This window comes from Corvus cornix, chromosome 15 (assembly GCF_000738735.6).
Source record: "Corvus cornix cornix isolate S_Up_H32 chromosome 15, ASM73873v5, whole genome shotgun sequence".
Taxonomy (NCBI): Eukaryota; Metazoa; Chordata; class Aves; order Passeriformes; family Corvidae; genus Corvus; species Corvus cornix.
This window is the reverse complement of record NC_046345.1, coordinates 12,908,818-12,931,073: the sequence shown is the minus strand read 5'-3', so window position 1 is coordinate 12,931,073 and position 22,256 is coordinate 12,908,818. Positions and strand designations below refer to the sequence as shown.

At 43.5% G+C, this 22,256-nt stretch overlaps 1 protein-coding gene across 1 annotated transcript in view; it reads right to left on the bottom strand.

Annotated features, from left to right (window-relative positions):
* MED13L (mediator complex subunit 13L) overlaps positions 1-22,256 on the bottom strand; it is a 173,064-nt gene that overhangs the window by 138,284 nt on the left and 12,524 nt on the right. Inside the window, 1 exon segment of the mRNA XM_039561361.1 lies at positions 15,539-15,776. Within this exon segment, the coding sequence (XP_039417295.1) occupies positions 15,539-15,776 (238 nt within the window).

Sequence of the window (22,256 nt, the reverse complement as noted above, 5' to 3'; positions counted from 1 at the left end):
AGCATTTTCCTATTTGTTAACTATTTCTTCCAAAAGAAAGGAACTAATCACAGTGTTTCGAAATCCTCTTCCCAGCCATTTAACAAGGAATTCATTTGCCTAACAAATACACAAGGCAATACTAATGTAAATAGAATAATAGCAAAATAATTTCAGCTATGTAAATCAGAGGATCCGGTGGTTTGGTTTTAAACCAGAACAACGTGAAGCCAAGCACTACCACGTTTCCTACAAGGCTAAACCAGAGAGGAATCCAAGAGGCACTACAAGCTTCTTATCTTTTCCCAACTCTATTCCAGATAACAGCCAAAAAAGCCCCTTTACCTTTTGATTCTGTAGTGGTGGCCGTTTTTTATTTAATAAATATGGATGAAATGTTAAAATAGTTATTAAGTCGGAGAGAGAAGGGTGGTTGATGTTCCAGCTTAATGGAAGGGCTGGGAGCACAGGCACCCCCTCACACAACCACTGCTGTTCAGAGTAGAAAATCCATGGAATCACGAAGGAAATGTGCAACCACAGTCAAAACCTACCCACCTCCAGTGGCTGCATCTCTTCAGACCTCAAAGCTGTGCTGGAACACGGGGACTCTCGGCATTTAGGGGTGGTTTGCAGCCATTTGGCAGCTGCCCCCGAGCCTGCAGGAGAGGAACTCAGCTCAGCCACACGTGCTGAACACGTTTGCTGTGCTTGCACACCGAGGTCAGGGTGCAGCACACCCCTCACACACCCAAACCAGGGTGTGTGACACAAGTCCCTGTTGTCACAACAAACGGTGTCTCCTGAGGGGAGAAGGCACCAGGACCTAATGCCGCCCACGCAATGCACCCACTGCAGCTGAGGGACAAACCCAATTATCTCACTGGTACTGAGGAACAATAAATGCTGGGCAAGCACCAATTCTCATCACTCTGCCACTTCTGATATGTACAAAACGGGGTTTTCTGGCAGCAATGAAACACTGGCCTCTGGAAAACTCAATCCACTTCCACAAAAATCTGATAATGTGATTTCAGGTTATGATTGCTGTGCCTGCCACTTCCTTTGTGTCTCACCCTCTTGGGCACTGCACGGCACAGTCAATTCTTTGCAAAGCTCCCATTAAATAAACTATCATTACATAAACAGCCCCATTTTCACAGCACATATGGTTTTGAAAACTCCCTTTATCCATTGGGCAGCTGCAACGCTGAACAGAAGCCACGGCCAGAGTTATGGTACATGGCAGAAAGTTCTGTGAATCCCAAGTTTCTGTGTGTTTTTATTTGGTTGCAAAATATCATATTTCTGACATATGATGGGGATTTACATCTGCAAATGCTCAACATGTCACAGTGACAGACTGGGGCCGTGCTGACTGTGTGTTTTGTTAACGCTGACAACAACCACAGCCAATAAAACTCTGGGAGTCTTTGTACTCCAAATGCACTCTGTATTCTTCTCTAATATATTTGTACAAAATATCTTAGCTTCTTCCATTTTCCTCAAGCACTGTATATTCAAAGGCTTTAAAAAGTTACAGTTCATGGGATTTCAGGGTTGTATTTTCTTTTGTTCTTTTTCCTTTTCGTTTATTTATTTATAATCTCATCCCAGATGTGGCATCAAATGCACACAGCGGGATATCCTTAAGCATTACTTTGTAGAGTTCTTTGTGTCACCATCCAACATTCTTAATCACGTGAGGATTAGCAGGAAGACTTAGCTGGGAGTAGTGTGAGGAGCGAGAGGGGAAAATGGGTATCTGCTGGTTTCAAACATTTCCACACCAGCCCTCTCTCCTTTTCCCAATTTCCCCAGCTCCTAGAACACGGAGACAAGGTGGAGCAGTAACCAGCCTTCCCTTCCATTCACCATTTGCATTGCCTGCTTGTTCAGCACAAGCACTTAAAAGCAATCCTGGACCAAGACTCCCTCCTCCTCCTCCATCCCACATCCTGGACACACATCCTGGATATCACTTCACAGCTTAGAGCGGGTGGCCAGGGGGGAAATGCTGATCACAAAAGCTTTGGCTGAGGCAGCTCCCAGTTCCTGGTTCCAGTCGGATCCGCAGCTCCAGATCCCAAAGCAAGAGCAGCCACCGGTGTGGTTTGGAAACCACTGCAAACAGCCAGGTGAGGGAGGGTATAATGACCTGAGAGCTCAGCATTCCTACAGAACCTGTCCACTGCACGAGGAAACCGGGACACCAACAACTCCATGTGTATGACAGGCAAACAAGGGGCCTGGACTCATTATTGCCCCTATGTTGTGCATTTCCATCACAGGTCACTGTTCTTAAACCAAGACCACTTCACATGTGCAAAGTAACCACAGAAAGCCTCTGACAAACTGTACAGGTGACAAGAGAAATCATTTTTAGGATGCAGGAATTCATCGCTCATCCTAGCAGGTTAATTTAAATGGCTACCTGGGATTCAGTGGCCACAAGCCCAAAAATTCAGAAACTGCATTGTTAAGTGTAACAGGGAAACTCCAGAAAAGAAGTGGATCTGCTGACAACACAACTTCAAGCCAGAAGAGGAATGACAAATTTTGCCTCTGACACATATGGACTAACAGGAAAACAAATTAACAGCAGCTTGTTCTCACATGAAATTATGAGACAGCACAATAGTGTAAAAGTCATCTTATATGCAGAGCTCTTAAAACTGAATTCATAGAGGACTATTGCGTAGTTATTGCTGGTTATAATTTTGAATGCATTAAAACCTCTACTTCCCCGGCCCAATATTTAAAATAAACAAGAAGCAGTGAGCAGGCACAGCCACTTCATTAAAGTGATTACATAAACCCTCGAACCAAGACTTAATTTGAATTAATAGTAAAGATAAAATTGAATGCATAAACACGCCATGCAGAAAGAATGAAGTTCTAAAAAGAATTAAGTGGGTTGATGATATCACATAGCAAACACCTGATGAATTCATTAAACACAAAGGGTTGCAGATGCCATGATACACCGTGAGCAGTTCCTACTTGAAAAATCAGATGGATGTCAAACTTATAAAAAACTAGTGAGTCTTAACAGCTGCAGGACACAGGCAGAGGGTTTGCAAAGCAGCAGCAAAATCTGTATTTGAATCCACGACTGATACATCCAAAGTATCAATACCAGACGTGATTCGTTCCAATGAAGTTATTTCAGTGCTGGGGAGAACAGCTTCTCTTTCTGCTCGGAAGTGCCAGGGATTGCTCCCTTAAAACTGCCCTGTGGCTGAGATCCACTTTCCCCCAGGCACATTCCCAAGGGGAGACCCTCAGCCCATCAGTTACATAAACTGCTCTCTGGCCTTACTCACCTTAGTAGGGCAGCTATATATATGCACCAAGATGTAAAAATCTGCAGAGCCATCAAAGCACTTCTGCTGGAACACAAGAGCCAACAATTTATAGGCTCTTCAGTTGTGCCTGCTTTTATCAGGCTGGTTAGTTGAAAGAAAATGCACACATAATTACTTCATCCCATTAAAACATAGACAAATGACAGGACAGAACTCCTGAGCTCAGCAGTTTGAGCACTGGAAGATTCTGAACTCGCACAGAAATGAATCACGGAGCCTTCTCCGTGGGCAGCTCCTTCCACAGCCCCTCTTATTTTGGCTACATCAGCATCACAGCTCTGATATCCTGCTATTTCAGCGAGCTCCAGAAAATGGCATCTTGGACAATGAACAGCTTCCAGATTTCCCAATGCACCAGTAATCCAAGGTCTCCACTTTTTCAGTGTACCTGTCAATTAAACAAAGCAAGTAAATTCACCAGAAACTACTAAAAAAACTCAGTTGCTTCTCCCAGTGTTTCAGGAGCACAAGCAGGAATCCTAAGAAGGCAGCAAGTGGCAATTTGGGCTTGCTATTCAATTTTAACATTTTGAGTTTCAGAAACTTACAGAAACTCCTGTTCAGTGCATTAATGACAAAATGTAAACTGTAGTCAGTACCTGAAGAGGGAAAATAAATTAACATTTCCCTAGGGGATTTATAATACAGGTTTGCTGGCGTGTTTACTACTCAGGAATAAACAAATAAATGTGTGAAATAATTGCAAAAACTCATTGAAAAACTGAAAACTGAACTTAAGTAAATTCACCTTAAACTCAAAAGTCACTTCTTCAGACAGTAATTCTTTTCCTAAATACAAATATATATTTAGTCTACCTTTAAGCAGCAGGATCTTTTGTCTCTGCTGTTCCCACACAATAATCTGAGCCCTTGAATGTGAGCAGTGTCTCGCCCCCAGGCTCAGCCATCCTACAGCAGCTGTCTGGGGCAGGACAAGCAAACAGTGCTGAGTGTAACGTTTGCTCACCAATTACCCTTTGTGGGCTCACTGAGAACCTCCCAGGACAAGGCCAGGCAGGAACCCCTATCCCAAAAGGGAGGGATTAGGAATTTCAGTACCAGAGTGCATTTCTTTTGAGATTGAGCAGTAACAGTCTTGCAGGCAAAACATTTTTCTTCACACTTTCCAGGCCTTAACTGTGGTTTACAGCAATAGAAATCGTAATAAAATAATGCTTCCTCCAGTCTGGTTTAGTTTAGGAAAAAGGCAGAGAGGCACTAAGCCATAATTCCACATACAGCTGGGCCAGGGGATATCTGTCTGGAAGTTTTGCACTTCCAAGGACAGCTTCTCCAGGTACAAAGGCTCTTGGGACAGACCTCTCAAACCCACCGCTCTTTATTACTCTCAGCTCCTGAAAACACTGTTTCCCAAAGAATGGGAATAAATGAGTGGGAACTCCTCCATTTGGACTGCAAAACCCTTCTGGGTATAAATTCCATGGGTTTGTGCAGAGGACCAGAGGGCCTTACTGAAGCTGGAAGCACCAACACCAGCAGAGAAGCAGCAGCAACAATGGTGACACCACTTCCAGACACGCCAGCTTTAGTGAAGTATTTAATTTATTTTAGTATGCTGCAGCAATGGAAATCTCACTTTGCTTTGTATAGAAAGTCCAAATTAGACTCCCAGCTCAGGGCTGTTAGGGATAGTGAGAGAATTCTTAAGTTACTTGTAAGGTATTCAAACTATAAGTTAGTACAAAATAAAAATAAAATGCTCTCTTTCAATAAGCCAATTACACATTAAAGAAAACCTATAAGGCTTTTGACAGGAACGCAGATTCCTCTTGACTGGCAGCCATTTAAAGTGGCAGAATTCTCAGGAATATCTCTGGAAAGGGCAGGATTGTCAGTTAAGCCCTTCCCCATCCTATCCCAGCACAGTCCACCATCACCTCCATCCCTTGATCAGAGCAGAGGACATCACTCAAATACAGAAGCCAAACTTGCTTTACAGTCACACTGCTCATCACCATGATACCAGAAATCACATCCTTTTCATACAGAAGAGACAAAAATAATGACAGGGGAGACAAACCCCACATGCTTCCCCTTCACCTGCCTTAGAGAAGATTCCAGGGAATTTTGTTGACATATGTAGCAAGTCTTGCACAGAATCAGTTTTATCAAACTCCAAAGGGACAAGAGATTTTCCTTCCAGCTCCCCAGAACCACAAACCCATCAGCCTCCAGGCCTGCTGTACCCCTGTGGGCACAGTAACACTGTCCATACCTCCCACCTCTTTAGAGAGCTTTAAAGAATGAATATGAAATTCTTAAAGCCATTCCAGTAAAAAAAATCCTGTACAATGATCCTTTCAGCACCTGTGACTGGAAGTTTCCCTTGGTGGGAAAGGTGTTCTATTACTTGCGTTTCAGAAGCAACAAGAATGTCACGGAACAACTACAAAATAGAAATGTTTTATTGAAAATCTGATATTTATTTCCTGCCTAGAAACTGCCACACCTGCCACCTTCTGTTCTTCCTTCTAAAACCAAGTTTATCAATATAAGCGCTTTAACAGAGGAAATTCACACTTCAATTTCTCCAGGAATTTGAGGTGCTACCTTTGCCTGGTGATTTGTAGGATCCACCCATCAATTTGTTACAGAAATTTGAAGCATTTCAGCTTGGCCCCTCTGGCTCACTGACTATTCCAAAGCAATGAATGACCATGATTTTGTGCAAATACTGGCACGCACTGCCCAGGAGGAGCAGAGGGATCAGGGCTGTGAGGGTTGAGCAGGAAAGGCTGCTGGGACAGCCAGGGAACACCGGAGTGGCTGTGCCAGGGCCCAGCCCAGCACTGGGCTCGTGCCAAGGCAGAGTCAGGGCTGGGAAGAGGCAGAGGCAGCTCAGGGAGCTCCCAGCCCTCAGCACTGGAACAGAAACTGAAACTGTGCCTGAGCCAGCAGCCCTGAGCTAAGGGAGCACAGGGACAGCTGCAGGGCCTTTGTGGGACCAAAGCAGCACCGCAGCCTCTCCTGCTCTGAGCCAGGCTGAGCTCCCGGGCCCGGGCTGCAGCTCCTGCTGGCTCTGCTCAGCTCCACGGGAACATTTAAGTGTGGTTTACATAAGAAGGAGGCAAAAGCATTGCAGCTGTGCCCATCCTGCAGTGAGCCTTTCCTCTGGCTTGTACCCTCCCTTCTAACTACTGAGCATTTCAGCCTTGGAAAATCAATTTTACACCGTTCCACTCAAAGTTCTACTTATCATTATATGAGTGACTGCCACACGTGGGTGCTTGGTTCTTTTTAACCAAAAGACTGATGCCTTTTCCTGGTCTTAAAATCAAGAGGCATACACGGTTAGAAGGGGAAAAGGGATTTTACCTTGGTATTTATTTTTAAGGATCCTTAGGTGTAGGTCATATGCATCGAGATGCACCCCGCCGAGTCTTTCCCTGTGTCTCTGTGTCTCTGCTCCTCTCCGTGTCCCCCCAACATTGGGTATAACATTATAGGCTTTACTAATTAGCAGATCTATCAAAGATTCCCCAATGAGAGGCTCAAGTGAGCCCCCCTCCCCAAGGAATCTTCCCCTGGATGGTTCTATCTTGGTTTACAGAATATGTTCTGGAGAGGACCTTGGGGTCTGGGGCACACTGATCCCTGGCTACGAAGCTTCTAAAATGTTTAGTCTCTCAGCTTGACAAACAAGTCCAAGAATGTAGGCAAAAAGCACTAGGAGTACAGAAGCTGTAAAAAGGTATAACAGGGGTAAAAAAGAAAAGGCAAAAATCTTCATGGCATCAGACTAATACTTAACTAACAGCACAACTCCAGCCTTTTCTTTTCCTTTTGAAACCCCCACTTCCCGTGGGCAAAGAGCAAAGGTAAGAATCCACCCTCATTCTTAACCTATCCCATGTACTACAGCTCAGTTGTTTTGCACTTGCTCCTCCTCTTCATTCCACGCAGGAATATGGTTATGTTTGCTTCTTTGGAAAAACCATATTCCAGCTTCAGGGCCCTGAGGTTTTAATGAACATCAGGAACAGACTTCACATTTCCAAAGCTGCCTCCCCCAGGTTTTCCTGGCTGATCACTGACACCCCGAGCCACGGATCACATCTGGGAATTGCCACATGGACATGCTGCCAGGTATCCAAGGTACTTGTCCTAAAGATTACAGTCAAATCCCAGGATAAGCAAGTGCAGGTGTACAATGAAGTCCACTTAAAATGAGACTGGTCTCAGGTTTGGAGCAGAAGAATTCTGTAGTAAGATTTATGACCTTTAATAGGAACTTTAGAATAAAGAAAGTAACGTTTATGTAATGAAAACCATCTCTCTCTGAAGAGCAATGATGTGTTAACATCAGCAGAGCTGTGTTTCAGTGTTTTCTGTTTGCAATCCAGCACCCTGATTGTCACTTAAAGTTCATTAATTATTCTAAAAATGCCATTACCAAAATGCAATTGTATGCAATTTTTTAATCATTTTGTTCTGAAGGTGGCATTTCATCAATTTTTAAAGCCTACATTTTCCAGTAGAGCTTACCCTGTGTTCTTAGAATTACTCAATACATGAAAATACAAACATCAGTAATGAGCCCTATTAATGCAGATTTCACTTCAAGCTAACTTAGATTTACTTCACACAGTTAAGTGAGTTCATTTCATTGGAAAAAGAGATTCCCTAAAGGAAAAAACATCAACTACCGTGGCTGATATTGCCCAATACATCGCTGAAAAATAAATTCTACTGATTGGATTTTTTCATTTCTCCCTCCCCCAGCAGCACTTTTAAAAATACAGTCTTTTAATGATTGTTTAATTTTCATATAACTAGAATATAAATCCTTTACATACTGCTTTGCTGCAGCATAATGTCTCGTTTTTCATGGGAAAAAAACCTAATTACGTGGTTCACCGAATTGCCTGTGGTAACACATCAATTTTATTTACATTCAGAAGTTGGACTTGAGTTTGTTCTCAACACTCCAGTTAATTCCAAGCCCATTTTACACAATAGTTCTCCTGGATTCATTAGTAACACCTCACTCTGCTGGTATTGGGAGGGATTCCCAGCTATTGGAACCTTGCTTTGGATTTCCAGCGCTTTCCAGGCAGTTCCACTTCCACAGCACCAGTTCTATCCCACCTTAAATATCCTGGATTTGCTCTAAGTCTGGCCTTGCTGAAACAGTCCTGCCAAGGACCATTAAGTGTCCCTCCAGAAGGCAGCTGTTAATGTTGCCTCAGGAATACCAACTCCTTTTCCCACAAGAGCACCAGAGAAAAACAAGAACTGTTGTGTGGCCAATAAAACCTAAAGGTTAATTATTCAAAATTTCAACTATTTCAATTGAGCTGAGCTTACGTTTGGAAAGCAGAAAGATTATGAGGAAGCACGTGGATTCAGCAGTAGAGAATTTCTTGGCTTTGCCCTCCATCAGTGTCTTTCCTTCAAACTGTTTTCACAAGGTAATTTGTTGCAATCAACAGCAAAAGCTCCAAATTCCCAGACATGAACAAAATCAAGATGCTAATTCTTGAGTGATACAAATAAAATAAAATAACAGAAAGCATCAGGCTTTCTTACATATGGCCCTTTGGTAGATTTCAGATTTTTTTATAACTTTTGAGCCTTACATATGTCCAGCTGTATAAAGAGGGAAAATGCACTGTGAGAATGATCCATGGAATATCCTGAGCTGGAAGGGACACACAAGATCAGTGAAGTCCATTTCTTGACTAGAATTGGTAATGAATTCACAAATGCTACATGTACTCACTGGATCCTGCTCTGAACACTGAGGTTCCCTGTTCATGGGGAGACAAAACCACTGAAGGAAAGAGGATTTAAGGCAAAGGTAACTGCAGTCAGAATTCCAAACAGGACACTCAGTTTTAATTTTTTTTTTAAACTACTCCCATAAACCAACTTCCAAGTAAAAGGAGTTGAAGTGGTGGGAAGAACATTTATTTTTAAAAGAAAACAAAACAAAATTAAGACATCTCACCCAGACACAATAAGGCTCTTGTCAACTTCATGTGTATAAAAGGAGTTGGCATTTTCCCATGAAGCAATTCCTTAATCCCAAATGATGGCATAATAACCTCATTTAATATGCCTCCTTAAAAGAAAAAGTTTATTTTGTCTAAGCTGAACTTCAACTGGCAATCACTGGACACCAATTACCAGTGTCAGATATAAGGGTCACGGAACAATTCTGCGAGCTGAGAAAGTAGGAATTCACTTTTCAATCCCATCTTCTTGCCAAAACAATGGAAAAGTCAAACTTTGTTTTCATGTCTTTGGGAATAATCTATGCTAGGCAATTAAGAATATGCAAATTACTTATCTTATTGAAAATAATCAAGCCAGAAACAGACTTTTCAGTAACTTAATATTCCAATAAAGTCTTCTGTCATAGGAACCTACTTGTTAATTCCACTCCTTGCTCAAGAACCGGCAATTAACCGTTTTCAGATTTCACTCAAATTATTAATAAGTGGTACTCAGCTGCTTGATATTCATTGCTGCTTTTTAGATGGAAAGCCTTCCAAAAGCCTTGCATTTCAGCTCCTTTATTCCGTGTTCGTGAGCTGCTTTTCCATGCCCTGGCTGCTCTCCTTCCCAGTACCACTGGGCATGGCAAGAGCTCTGGGCTTTATGGAGTTACTCAGGGTGCATAAAATTGTTGTAGTGCACATCCCATGCTTTCACCTAAGCCCAGGGATCCCAGGAGTAGCCTTTGGGTAAATCCAAGGAAGTCTCCAATCCAGCTGTAATGCAATTCCAGCAGCGACTCTCTCCCTTCCCATAATCTCATCCTAGAATGAAGACTGAGGAGCACTCTCGTTTGAACACCCATTTCATGGCAAGGGGGCTCAGGCTTCATTTCATGCATTGCTTCACACACTTAAAATATGTTTGAACAGACAGGAACATCTTCTCGTTCAATAATTAACGTATCTCACTACACAGAGCTTAGAACACACTGTAATTCCTGACAGAGCTCCCAATTGCAGAAATAACACAGTACCCTGAAAGAACCTTAACTAGACTCAAACTGAAATGGAAAGTAGATTTTTCACTGCTTTATTCTCTTTTACCTTAGCGGAACCAAAAAATATCATTTTTTCCAAGTTTTCCATTATTTTTCTTTTAATCCCTAAGAAATGCTGACAGACACCAACTACTAAACATTTACAGGTTAAACATTGACTTAATTTAGAAGACTTGACTGATAAATGCAAGTCTGAAATCTGGCAGTTCATAAGGGAGCATCAGGAACCCTTCCTTCCCAGCAGGAATAAAACCACCTAAGTTGAGTTCTGGGGCAAGTTGTTCTCCTCGAGACAGATCCTTTAAAACGGAGCTGGCCTGTTCTGCTTTCCTGTAGGCAAAAAATCAGCAAACTCCAGGTAGAGAAACCATAGCAGAAATTAATTTGGGGGTACAACCACGTGGGTTAATGTGGGTGCCTTGCACACAGCCCTTCCTACAGGCAGCATTTTTCCCTCCTCGCTTTTATCAGCGCCGGGGGATTACGGCTGCGCCAGCCCGATATGCCAAGAATTCATAAACAGGAACGAGCCAAAGCTCCGGGTTTTTCCTGTCACAGCTCAAATTTCAGCTACGTTTTTAAACTCACCAAGCTGCAAAGATCATGTACAATAATCTTTCAGGAAAGACTCACCTAATTAATTCAAGATAATCTATTCTTCATAAGCGTTTCCACCCAAAGTCTTACATTCTACATAGCAGAAAGTGAATTAGTGTCTCTTTTCTGGGGAAGCAGCTCCAGAAATTAATGGATCAAGGGCAATATATCAGATGGAAATCCCAAATACCTACCAGAATCAGTGAGTTCAGGCACACAAGCTACTAAACTGATAGAAGGATGCAGTTTTACTTAAAGAACTATCAAACAGCCAGAATTTATTCATTTTCAAGCTCCTGTCTCACATCCTGCCAGCTTTCCAGAGTCCACCTCCAGTGCTGTGCTTACAGTCACCAAGCTGTGTTCTCAGTAGAGGTACACATCATTATCCCTGCATTATCCCTGAGAATTCCAATATTCTGTACCACAGATGCAGCAGACAAACCTGAATATATCCATAAATCCAGTACAGAGATTACAAATTTACAGACAAAACTGCCAGAGAATCACAGAATACTCTGAGTTGAAAGGGACCCACAGGATCATCAAGTCCAGCTCCTGGAGTTGTGTAAAATGTCAGAGCAAAGTGCTCTTTGCAAAAGCAAAGGGGGGAACTGAGGAACAGATGTCCCTTCCCTATAACCCATGTGGGACCCACAGGGTCCAGGGCAGGGGTGGGAGAAGAGAGAAAACCCAAGAGTTGAGTCTAAATTCTCTCTGATGCTCCAGATGGTATTTGGTCACCAAATGCAAATGAGAGCTCTACAACTTGCAAATCCACAACCTTCCTGTCAAAAACGCTGCCAACAGTCAGACACTCCCTCCTCTCCTTCCACTTCTTCTGTCGGATGTACAAGAAAATGGATTTATGGGAAAAGGTACCGTGGCTGGAACAGTTGCCAAACCTCTCCAGGCAGTATCACTGAGCAGCATTTATCCTCCAGAAAACAAAACCTCAACAAACTAAAGCACACTGAACTTTTTCAGACTTACAGAATCACTCCGGTTTTTCCTCACTCACTGACCCCACACCAATTAGCTTTTTCCACCCAGGACCAAATAAAGATCTTCAAACCCTCTTCCAGTTTTAAATGCCACCATGATAGAAACCAGAGAACCCCAGTTAAGGCTGGCAGGAAGAAGAAATGTAGGAGAATGTGCAAGAGACGCCTCTGAAGTTCCCAGCTGCCTGGCTAATCCAACCACTCCACTGATCTATAACTGCTCTGCAAATAATTGTCTTTACTTAGTCTCCCGTGACAGCATTTAATTACCCACAGTTTTGGAAAGCTACTACATAAACAACTCTCCTCGTACCTCCTGTTTACAACCACTAAGTTGTTTTCCCTAGGACTATTTGAAATTCTTTTATTAAAGGCAGATTTGTTGTTTACCAAATCTTGAATGTTATAAAGGAACGCTTAGAGTTCATGAGCAGAAGTTTTTGAAGTGCTTCTGAAAGCAAAGCCTCAGTTTGGACTTTTCACCTGTTTATGAAAGCAGTATATATCATACAGCACGGGTGGAGTGACTCTGTTATCCAGAAAAATCCATAATTATAATTTAGACTTGAATTAATAAAACATAATATTTAAAAACTAAATTCTTTAAAATTTAGTGATTTAAAAATCACCAAATTATTTCACTTTCAAAGCACAAGTCCTAGGCAGGAAAAGAGAAATCCAAAACTTCATTCTTGATAAGAATTCATTATTTCATTAACAGCCATTATTCCCTAAAGTCAGAAGACATGATATGTTTTGGATAGTTTTGGACAATGTTTTGGATAGACCCTAGTCTTCCATTTGGATTTGCAGCATCACATCCTTGTGCTTCCTGAACATGTGAATACAACACAACAACAAAGCTCTGCTCAAGGAACTCTTTAGTCACAGTGACAATCCAACCTGCAGAACAGCATCTGAAGCCAAAGCAGCTCACTTCCTGAGCAGGTTATCCCAAAAAAAGCATCATGTTATCCTGGCCCAGCTGAGAGGCAAGGAAAACTCTGCTTCAGTAACTTTCCTATTTTCTGTTTGTATGCCCACATGGAAAAATCCTTTATATTTTCAGGAAGCTCATTTCAACTATCAAATACTTCAGTATTGTGGCCTGTTTATACAATAAAAAGCAGAATAAACTTGTTCCTTTTGCCTTGGGGCTGCACAAAACAGTGAACACAAACTGTGTCCTTTGTCCTATCTCAAGGAATCAATGGATATAAATGCCTTGGGCTGGCAGAATTTGAGGCTCAATATTTTGTCAATACGGATGTTTGAACTCTCAAATGTACTGAACAGAGCCCGACAGCCCTATCAGCAGGAAAGTGTACAACACTTACACAATTTACATCACTTTGAACTGTATCTGATAAGTCACTACAAGTGTTTCAATGTGCTTTTAATATAGAACAAGGAAATCTATCCTTGTAGGATTTACACACACGACAACAGACGAGTTTCAGATTTAATTCCACTTAAAGTTACTGCTCTGCTCCAGCCTGGATGCTGGAACACCTTGAGTGCTGTGTCCAGTTCTGAGCCCCTCAGTTCAAGAAGGACATGGAAGGGGCCGGAGCCCCAGGAGCGGCTGAGGGAGCTGGGAAAGGGGCTCAGCCTGGAGCAAAGGAGGCTCAGGGGGGACCTTGTGGCTCTGCACAAGTCCCTGACAGGAGGGGGCAGCCGGGGGGGTCGGGCTCTGCTGGCAGGGAACAGGGACAGGAGGAGAGGGAACGGCCTCAGGCTGGGCTGGGGAGGCTCAGGCTGGACAGCAGCAGGAATTTCTGCATGGAAAGGGTTGTGAACCACTGGAAGGGGCTGCCCAGGGAGGTTTGGAGTCCCCATCCCTAGAGGTGTCCAAGGAACACCTGGACATGGCACTCAGTGCTCTGGCTGGGGGGTCAGGCACAGGTTGGACTCGATGACCTTGGAAGTCATTTCCAAACTAAATAATTCCGTGATTCCACAGAATTTTGAACCAGGCAAATAATGTGTGACAGTGATGCTCCTCTCTTTGCTACACCCTGCCCCACACTGCACCCAAGCAGGTTCAGCTGTCCATACATTTAAGTGGATTTCCATAGCAGCACCACTGGAAGCAGCATCACATTGTTGTAACCAAGATGTCAGATATAAACAAGCTCCATCAATTTACAACAGGAACAGAAGCATCACCTGCAACTCCCCTCAAATAAAAAGACACTTAAGTCCCATCTCCTGCATTTGAAATATTAAATAAACTATATTTCACTAAGAGAAAAGCATATATTATTAAAGCTTTGCTGGGTAAGTAGAAATATTACCCATCCCCTCATTCAAAACAGGTGCCTCATAAAAGATGAATGTCAGTGGAATGGCTCAGTGCAGCACTTGTGAGCCTTCTCTTTAATTATACATGCTCACAGGGCTACCTGCGTGCAACACACCCCAAGGTACTCAGGGCTCCGTATCTGTGATTTCACAGGCTCTGGTGCCAAATAAACAATCTGGCAGCCATCAGAGCAGGAACTTTGGAACAGTGCTTGGAACTGAAAAACAAATGAAGAGAAATGAATATACCATCACCCAGGACCAAACAGTGCAGGGTACAAGTGGGAGATAAGGGACAACTCAAGCACACCTGATAAACAAAATATTCTGTGTACTTGAAACGCATTTTATCACCAAGTCACCAGAAGGTCTAAAGGTCACGAGGATAAAAAAATCACTGCAAGAAACCAAGAAACTAGAACCTGATCCTTATGATTCGCTTGGATTTTTTCTTTTAACTACTGTTATTATTCCAGAACTGGTGAACTTCAGTTCTTTTCTTGCAAGACACAAAGTGAAAATGGAGGTAAAATTCATACAGCCCAATAAAACACCTTTTAGTTCAGACAAACTAAGTCTTGTCATAGCAACAATACACCACTGAAAAGAAAATAATATATAGTGGATATGGTCAAACCCAAACAGGACCACAACAGACAGAAGAAGCTTTATCATGTTAAGGCTCCACATTCTGGAGACTCTGAGGACGATCCCAGTTGCATAAAGCCCATAGTCACCAACTTATCCCCATCACCTTTGACCCACCTGCCCCTTCCTGCCTCCGATTCCACTCACTTGTTGCAACTTGCCTCGGATTATGTTCAAATCCTGCAGCACAACCAAGGAGCAAGTCCTGACCTCACGGATTTACCTGGGGTGCCGTGGAGTTCACCTGACTCTACAGGAGAGGTGATTTATTTCATCAGCTACTGCCTTATGCCAGAGGTGGGATTTTATTACTATTATTATTATCATCATCATCCTTTGAACTAGAATTTACTCAATTTTTACAGGTTCCACAAAAATCCAAGTCATGACTACAGGTCATGAACTCCTGAGTTCAAGTTTCCCTTCACATTTTATCTGCCGCATCACTCACGGCAAAAAAAGTTAAATTTACAGCATTTTTGTTTTCCTGTAGGTCTTAAACCACAAATTACAACAAAATCACATATGGTAGCACGTTGAAGATTTAAATAAAGCTTCTTTTTCATTGGAAAAAATAGAACCAATTGAGAAATTTTGAAAAGAAAAGAGTGACTTACTATGCAGCTCGCGGTGGATGACATCGACCAGGTTGGGCTCGTCCCCCCACCAGAATATCCAGAGCTCCTTGCAGTCGGGTTTGACGTCCCGGCGCCACACGCACAGCAGGTTGGCCTGCAGGCAGCGGATGAAGCTGAGCAGGATGGGATCATCCTGGGCTGGAGCTGAAATGATGGGCCCACAGTCCCCATGGCCTTCAAAATTGTACCTACGCCATTTGATGCCCGTGAGTTCAGCCTGTGGGAAACACAAAAGGAAGAAAAGAGTCAGTGGATCCCTCCATAATTTAGTTATATTCATAGTTTGTTTCATTTTCATGGTTAGTTCCTCAATTCAAGTTCAAAAACCCTCCTATTCAGATATTTTCCTTTATTCCCCTTCAAGGAAAAAATTTAGAAACAGCGCTGAATAAACTTGGCTTACACCTGCATTTAGGTTTTCACCACAGCCTGATTCACTTCTATTCATTTCTGTTCTATTCATTTCCAGCAGCTTCATTCAATTTCTAACCTTATTGTTATCTTACTGTCATCTTACAAGTTAGAAAGGAAAAAAACCAAACAGGGAGAGGGAAGCAGGCTCCTTCCTTACAGGCTGCTTGGTGGCCACGTGAGCTCAGTGTCAGCCCAGAAGTTGGCCACTTGAAAGTCACAAACAAAGCACCACAGGACATAAGAAAACCAGTGACTTGATGGAAAAGGTGAAACAATTTCACATTGTGATGTTACAAGTTTAGCAAATGGGCTTTTTATTTTTATTTTGCCCAAATGAACAAAAGCAGAATAAAGAAAGTTGCCATTTACTGTCTCTCAATCAGACAGAATTCTCCTATTAACCATCAAGGAAGAACAAAAAGAACAGATTTGCTATCCTGTTCGCCAGTCCTAAATGCACCCAGATATTTGGGAAAGGTTTTCTTTGGGCACTGCCCAGGCTCCCCAGGGAATGGGCACAGCCCTGAGGCTGCCAGAGCTCCAGGAGCGTTTGGACACCGTTCCCAGGGATGCCCAGGGTGGGACTGTTGGGGTGTCTGTGCAGGGCCAGGAGCTGGATTCAATGATCCTGGTGGGTCCCTTCCAACTCAGGGTGTTGTGTGATTTTGTGGTTTTCTTCCACTCCCAGTTTGCCCCACCCCTGTTGTAGCCTCCCCCTTTCTCTCTGCTGCCCAGCACAGGACAGGGAATACCCCCAGGACAGTCTGGCTGTTATCAAACACAACTGGTGTGTGTATACCCTGCTCACACAGAGGGCTTGTACTCTACTTTCCAACCTGTTACCACATTCCTGCTGCTGCTATTCCCTCCACTGCTTCTTTTCCAAGGTTCACACCTTCCCTTGGCTGCCCAGAAGCAGCCGGTGCTCGGCCCCAGGTGCTCCTGCAGGAGCAGCCAGCTGGTCTGCAGCAAGGAGTGCAAACCCTGCAGGGCAGGAGCTGCACCTCTGACAAGAGAGGGCACTGCCAGGGACACGGGAAAGACCCAGTGGAAACACTGACTGTAGGGATGAATTTGTACTCCAAAATAAGACCAAAGACTTGCAGTTCATGTATTCCTCTCATTTTCATCACCTGTGTAACAATATTCAACCCCTCCTCCAAAACCCAAATTCCCCGTCACACACAGAAGACTTTCCCTTTTCCAGTCCACAAACTTAGTCCATTTACAAGTTTAAACTCTAAAATTTACTTTTGTCCACCAAAGTACTTGGAAGGAACTGCCACTGGTTCAGAAGCTGGCTAGTTAACTGCTGAGGAGCTGAAGGTGATGCTCATCATACCAACAACAGAAGCAAAGAACCACAAGTATTTCTTGGATCTTGTAAATACATCCTCTGAAACAGCTCCACCTCATTCCTGGATCCTGCCTGGCACAGCAGGGCTCTGGCCCATGGCTACAGTTCCTGGGACTCTGCCTCAAGGACTATTTCCCCAAACACTGATTAAATTAAATATTGCCTATTTAATTGTCCTCTGAAGAGGCCTCACCAGGCACATGGCAATACAGCACTGCACTGGGACGGGGAAAAACCTATGGAACACTGAACAGCACGGAAATTGGGTTTATTGTTTGCAGGCCCCTAAATCACCAGGCACCTTCAGCTCCACAGGGCAGAAGGGACACTGCCATCCTGTATCCTGCCAGCAGGACACCAGTCCTGGATTGTCCCAGCTGGAGGCTTCCTACAGCCAGCACTGAGCTCTTGCACGCAGACAGAAATGCTGATCAGCCATCTAAAGGGTTGGGGGACTATGGAAAAGGAAATGGGAAAAGATAGTCCAGGCTGGCCAAGATGCACAGCCATGTGCCACCTTCCTGGCACAACAAGGACAAGGGAATGCAGGAAGAAGAGGCAAAATGGAAGAAGAAAAGTTATTTTTTGCACAGTAGGGTGCTGGAATACCTCACACACTAAATAACTGTCCAAGAGAAAGGGCTCCTCCAAAACATCTACATCTATTCTACATGGGTCCCCAGCTATTGCTTGGAAAAGGAACGGGCAGAGTTTCTGAAACAGGATCATGAATACAACTATGAACTACAAAACACCAAAAATTAGTGCCAGTACAGGCAACCTGTGAAAAAAATGATGTTAAATATTTGTACCATAACCAGCTAAGAACATATGCTAAGTCACAAAGAGCATGGAACAGGAAGATGACAGAAACCAAAACCAAAAAAACCCAACTGAACAAAGGACTTCACCCAACTGCAGCACTCGCTTGAACCACACAGCAAAAGCCAGAGCTCAGCTGTTCCAAAGAGCAGAGAGGCTCCTGTGGCCTCCTGCCAGCTCAGAGGTATCACACCAACATCCCACCCAGAGCAGGGATGAAACAGTCAAGGAAAGCACAGCAAAACCAGCAGGGCTGCACCCAACTTAATTCTGCGCTAACTCCTGGAGCCTGTAATTCTGTGGACTGTGAGGAATGATAAACTGCTAACCTGGATCACACCAGTGCCCACCCACACGGAGGGAGACTCCGGAAAAAAGGGAGAGACAAGTCCTGGGGGGTTGGAGTCAGCAGCAGCATTAAATGAGCTCTCACACATCGTTTCCCAGTCCAGGTTGCAGAGATGTGGTTCAGCACATGTACTTGGATATGTCTGTTTCTGTTTAAATTTTTAATAGGTAAGCACCAATACCAATCCCTCAGAACTTCAGGATTGTGTCCTCATGTTAATTAAAACTGAATTCAAAAGGAGATTTGAATCCTGAAGGGATACACAAGAGCGGACTACACCCAAAACACTTACACACATTCTACGCCTCTACTGATGTTCTGTGTAAAGTGTTTAACACACTAGAGGGAGAAGATCTGCATCCGCAGGGGGGGTTATTTACATTAATTGCTTTAAACAAGCCAACAGCCCTGGTTTGAAGAGGCCTCCATCTGTAGCAGAGTTTGTACAGACAAGACAAGCAGTGGCCTATGGTTCTGGGAAGTGCTCTGAAGAGCCAAATGTGGTTTCACTTGTGCTTCATCGGCAGTGAGCACAGGCTGACCCAACACAGCCTCCTCCTCAGCCCCAGACACGCATCTCCATGTCCCAGTCTGGATCTACTGGTCATGGAATCGCTGGGTGAATGGGATCACTTCACCGATTTAAACAAGGGAAACAAAGAGAAAGACAAACATTTCCAGGCTCAGCACCCTGACAGCTCATCCTGCAGCCAGGGAATCACCGAGCAGCCAGGAGGGGGAGTGGAGGGGGATCTCCCCTGCCAGGGACAGCTCCAGTCAGATCAAACACAGCCCTACAGTGCACCCAGACTGCAGCTCATGTACACCTCAACTGACAGGAGCAAGCACCGGTGCCAGAGCAGGCCTGGCCTGGCTGCCTTCCCTGCAGCACTCAGCTGCTGCTCAGACATTCACACTGAGCTGGGCTGACTCAAACCCAGAAGGGTTGGATTAAACGACTTTTTCCTCTACTCAGATCAGTCCCCACACCTGATTCATTAAGCAGCCACAGAGATGCTTGTACCGGGAAGTCTGAGGACAGCAAAGCAGGTCAGGGAGGGCAGAGCTGCTCTGATTAGTAAAACTGCTGGTTTGAAAGCAGCCTCAAACACTGAGACAGAAACCAAAATTGCCAACCTGAGGACAAAACTGTGAACATGCTGTTTAACTCACAGCTGGCTAGAGATGAATGCAGAACAAAGCAGAACTCTTGCCAGGTGATGTAATCTACTGTGTTTCTTGCATCTCTTCCCATATGCACAGTCTTGGCTTATTGCAATTGCTACAATGTTTTTAAAACTAAAAAGCCTGACAAAAAAAAGGAACTTACAAATACTTATTATTATCCAACACTGTTAGCAAATCATGCATTAAATGAGATTTTTGCTTTGGTTTATAAAGGAACATGTGTCATGGAGGACTGTGCTGTGAAGGGTTCAACTGCTCAGATAAGAGGGGCTGTTTTGAAATGAAGTTTTTTTCTAAATTCAGCTAACTGCAGTTGGACACAGAACATTTGTGAGACGCCAGTTCTAAATGCACGGGGCCAAGCATGTAAGGAAACAGAGAAATTGGATCACTAACAGTAATACCCAGACCCTTCACTAGCATCCAACTTCTTGCAGAGCAATTCCCAAGACACAAAAAGATCTGTTTCTGATGTTTTCAAAAGCAGCTGTCAGGGTAGAAGAGGTTGTTCAAATTCCATACAGGCATCCAAAACCACCCAAAACATCCCCAAGAAATAGGCACTAATGAAAACAGTGCATTGCCAACGTCTTTATTCAGATGCACAGCCTTAGAGAGAACATCACAGAGTGCCTTGGAAAGGGACACAAACTCGGGTTTCAGTGACCATCATCACACCCTGCAGAGTGAAACAGCCTCAAAAGAGATGAGCTGAGTGTTCAAACCTCTGATCCCCCCTGCACATACAGAGACAAGCAGAGAGACACAGAGAGCAAATTAGCACTTTCTTTCACACCCTGCTGCCCTAAATACAGACACCTCCACATGTACCTGCCACAGCTCAGGGCTCCAGGACACCATCCACCACTGTGAAGTCCTAGGAGACAGAAAACCTAAGCTTTCATTCTTTTCCCCCCTTCAGGCTTAAATCAGAATAATAGGCAGCCTGGGAGGGTCTTCTGCTGATCTCATCGTGCTCCACTCCGATTGGTAGAGTTTAGGCTGCTAAAAATCACAATTCCCCAGTAACATTTCACAGTGCACGACTTGGTGCTGGTGTGCTCCCAGCAACCCTGAAGATATAATTAGTGCTGGGTAGCCTCTGTGACTGTTTTCCTCTTCTGCAGCCCTTGCAGATGGAACACAAACAAACCCATCTTCCACCTCCTCTTTTATTTCCCATCTCCACCAAATGCTTTTTGGCCTCTGTTTTATGGGAAATGGACAGGCCAACTCTAAATTAACTTCTCCAGATCGCTTGAGTAATTCCACCCATTTTAATACACAAAGCTCCCTTGGAGAGATTATTCAATAATATAGACACAGCAGAAGGAGAAAGAGGGAGAGCATCAAAAGTTTGAGAATTTTTTGGTTTTGGCCGAACCAAACGTAAAGCAGGGTTATTTCTGTACTGCTTTGTGCTTCTCTACATTAAAAACAATGACTAAAACTAGATAAGTGTGTTATTTTTCCTGCTTCATATGGTACAGAAAAGTAAGAAAAGCTAAGACAGAGTCAGGCTGCAGAGTGTAGAAGATCATTACTCTGGTACTTTCAAAATAAGAAGGATATATTTGAAAGGAGGTAAAATCATACTGTGAGTAAAAGAAGCAGGTATCCATCACACAGGCCCTCAGCTCCAACCCTGATTTCTCAAAGACTTTCAACATGGCAGCGCTCAGGTCATTTTATTTTCCACACTTCTCCAATTTGAAACAAAACAAAAACCAAGTATAGAAGTACTTCCCAACTGCCTGCCCAAAAGGTGCCACTCAGACAAATTCAGGTCTGCCCAGTGCTTCAAACATAACTTTCTTTAATGGTCTTAAAAAAGGTGCAAGTAATGTAAAATACCAAACCACACCGTCATCACTTCCACAAATACATTTCAGTTAAAGGGAATATAAAAGCTTTCACCACATGTCCTTCTAACCAAGAAGAAAATGTTGAGCTGCCCAGGGTACCTTAAAACATTGTATTTACCAGCCTCTGAAGTTAGGCTCAGTCTAAACGATTTCTCTAATCTAGGATTTTGTTTGCTTCTACATAGGAGAGTAGTTGCTAAGTATCTTTAGTCTACAATTTATGCTTCAAATTGGAACATAAAGCATGCAAATGCCATATATATGTTTGCCAGTTTTATTAGAGTCTCATCTTGAGAGCTTCATTCAAGTAAGTAGCTATTCTGAAGCCACCAGAGACTCATACTAAGGACTACTCACATGAGCGAAAATCTGCATAAGAAAGCCCTTAGTTCAAAGTCCAAGAATTTAAACTGTAGTTAAAGGTGCCATGGGAATTACACCACCATTTTAATTAAATGCTGTAAGATCTTGCAGACAGACTCAAGATTAGCACCATCTGTTTTGGTTACAGTGTCTCATTTCACTACATCATCCTCACACAGCAACGAAATACCATTGCACACTCCACTCCAGCCATTTAAATACCAGATAAGATTTATGTCATGTTGATACACTTCACCAGGAAGGAAGGACAAAAGGACGAGGACAGTGGGACTGAAAACTACTCTGGAACAACGTGTTGCTTGTGGGGGATGCAAACAC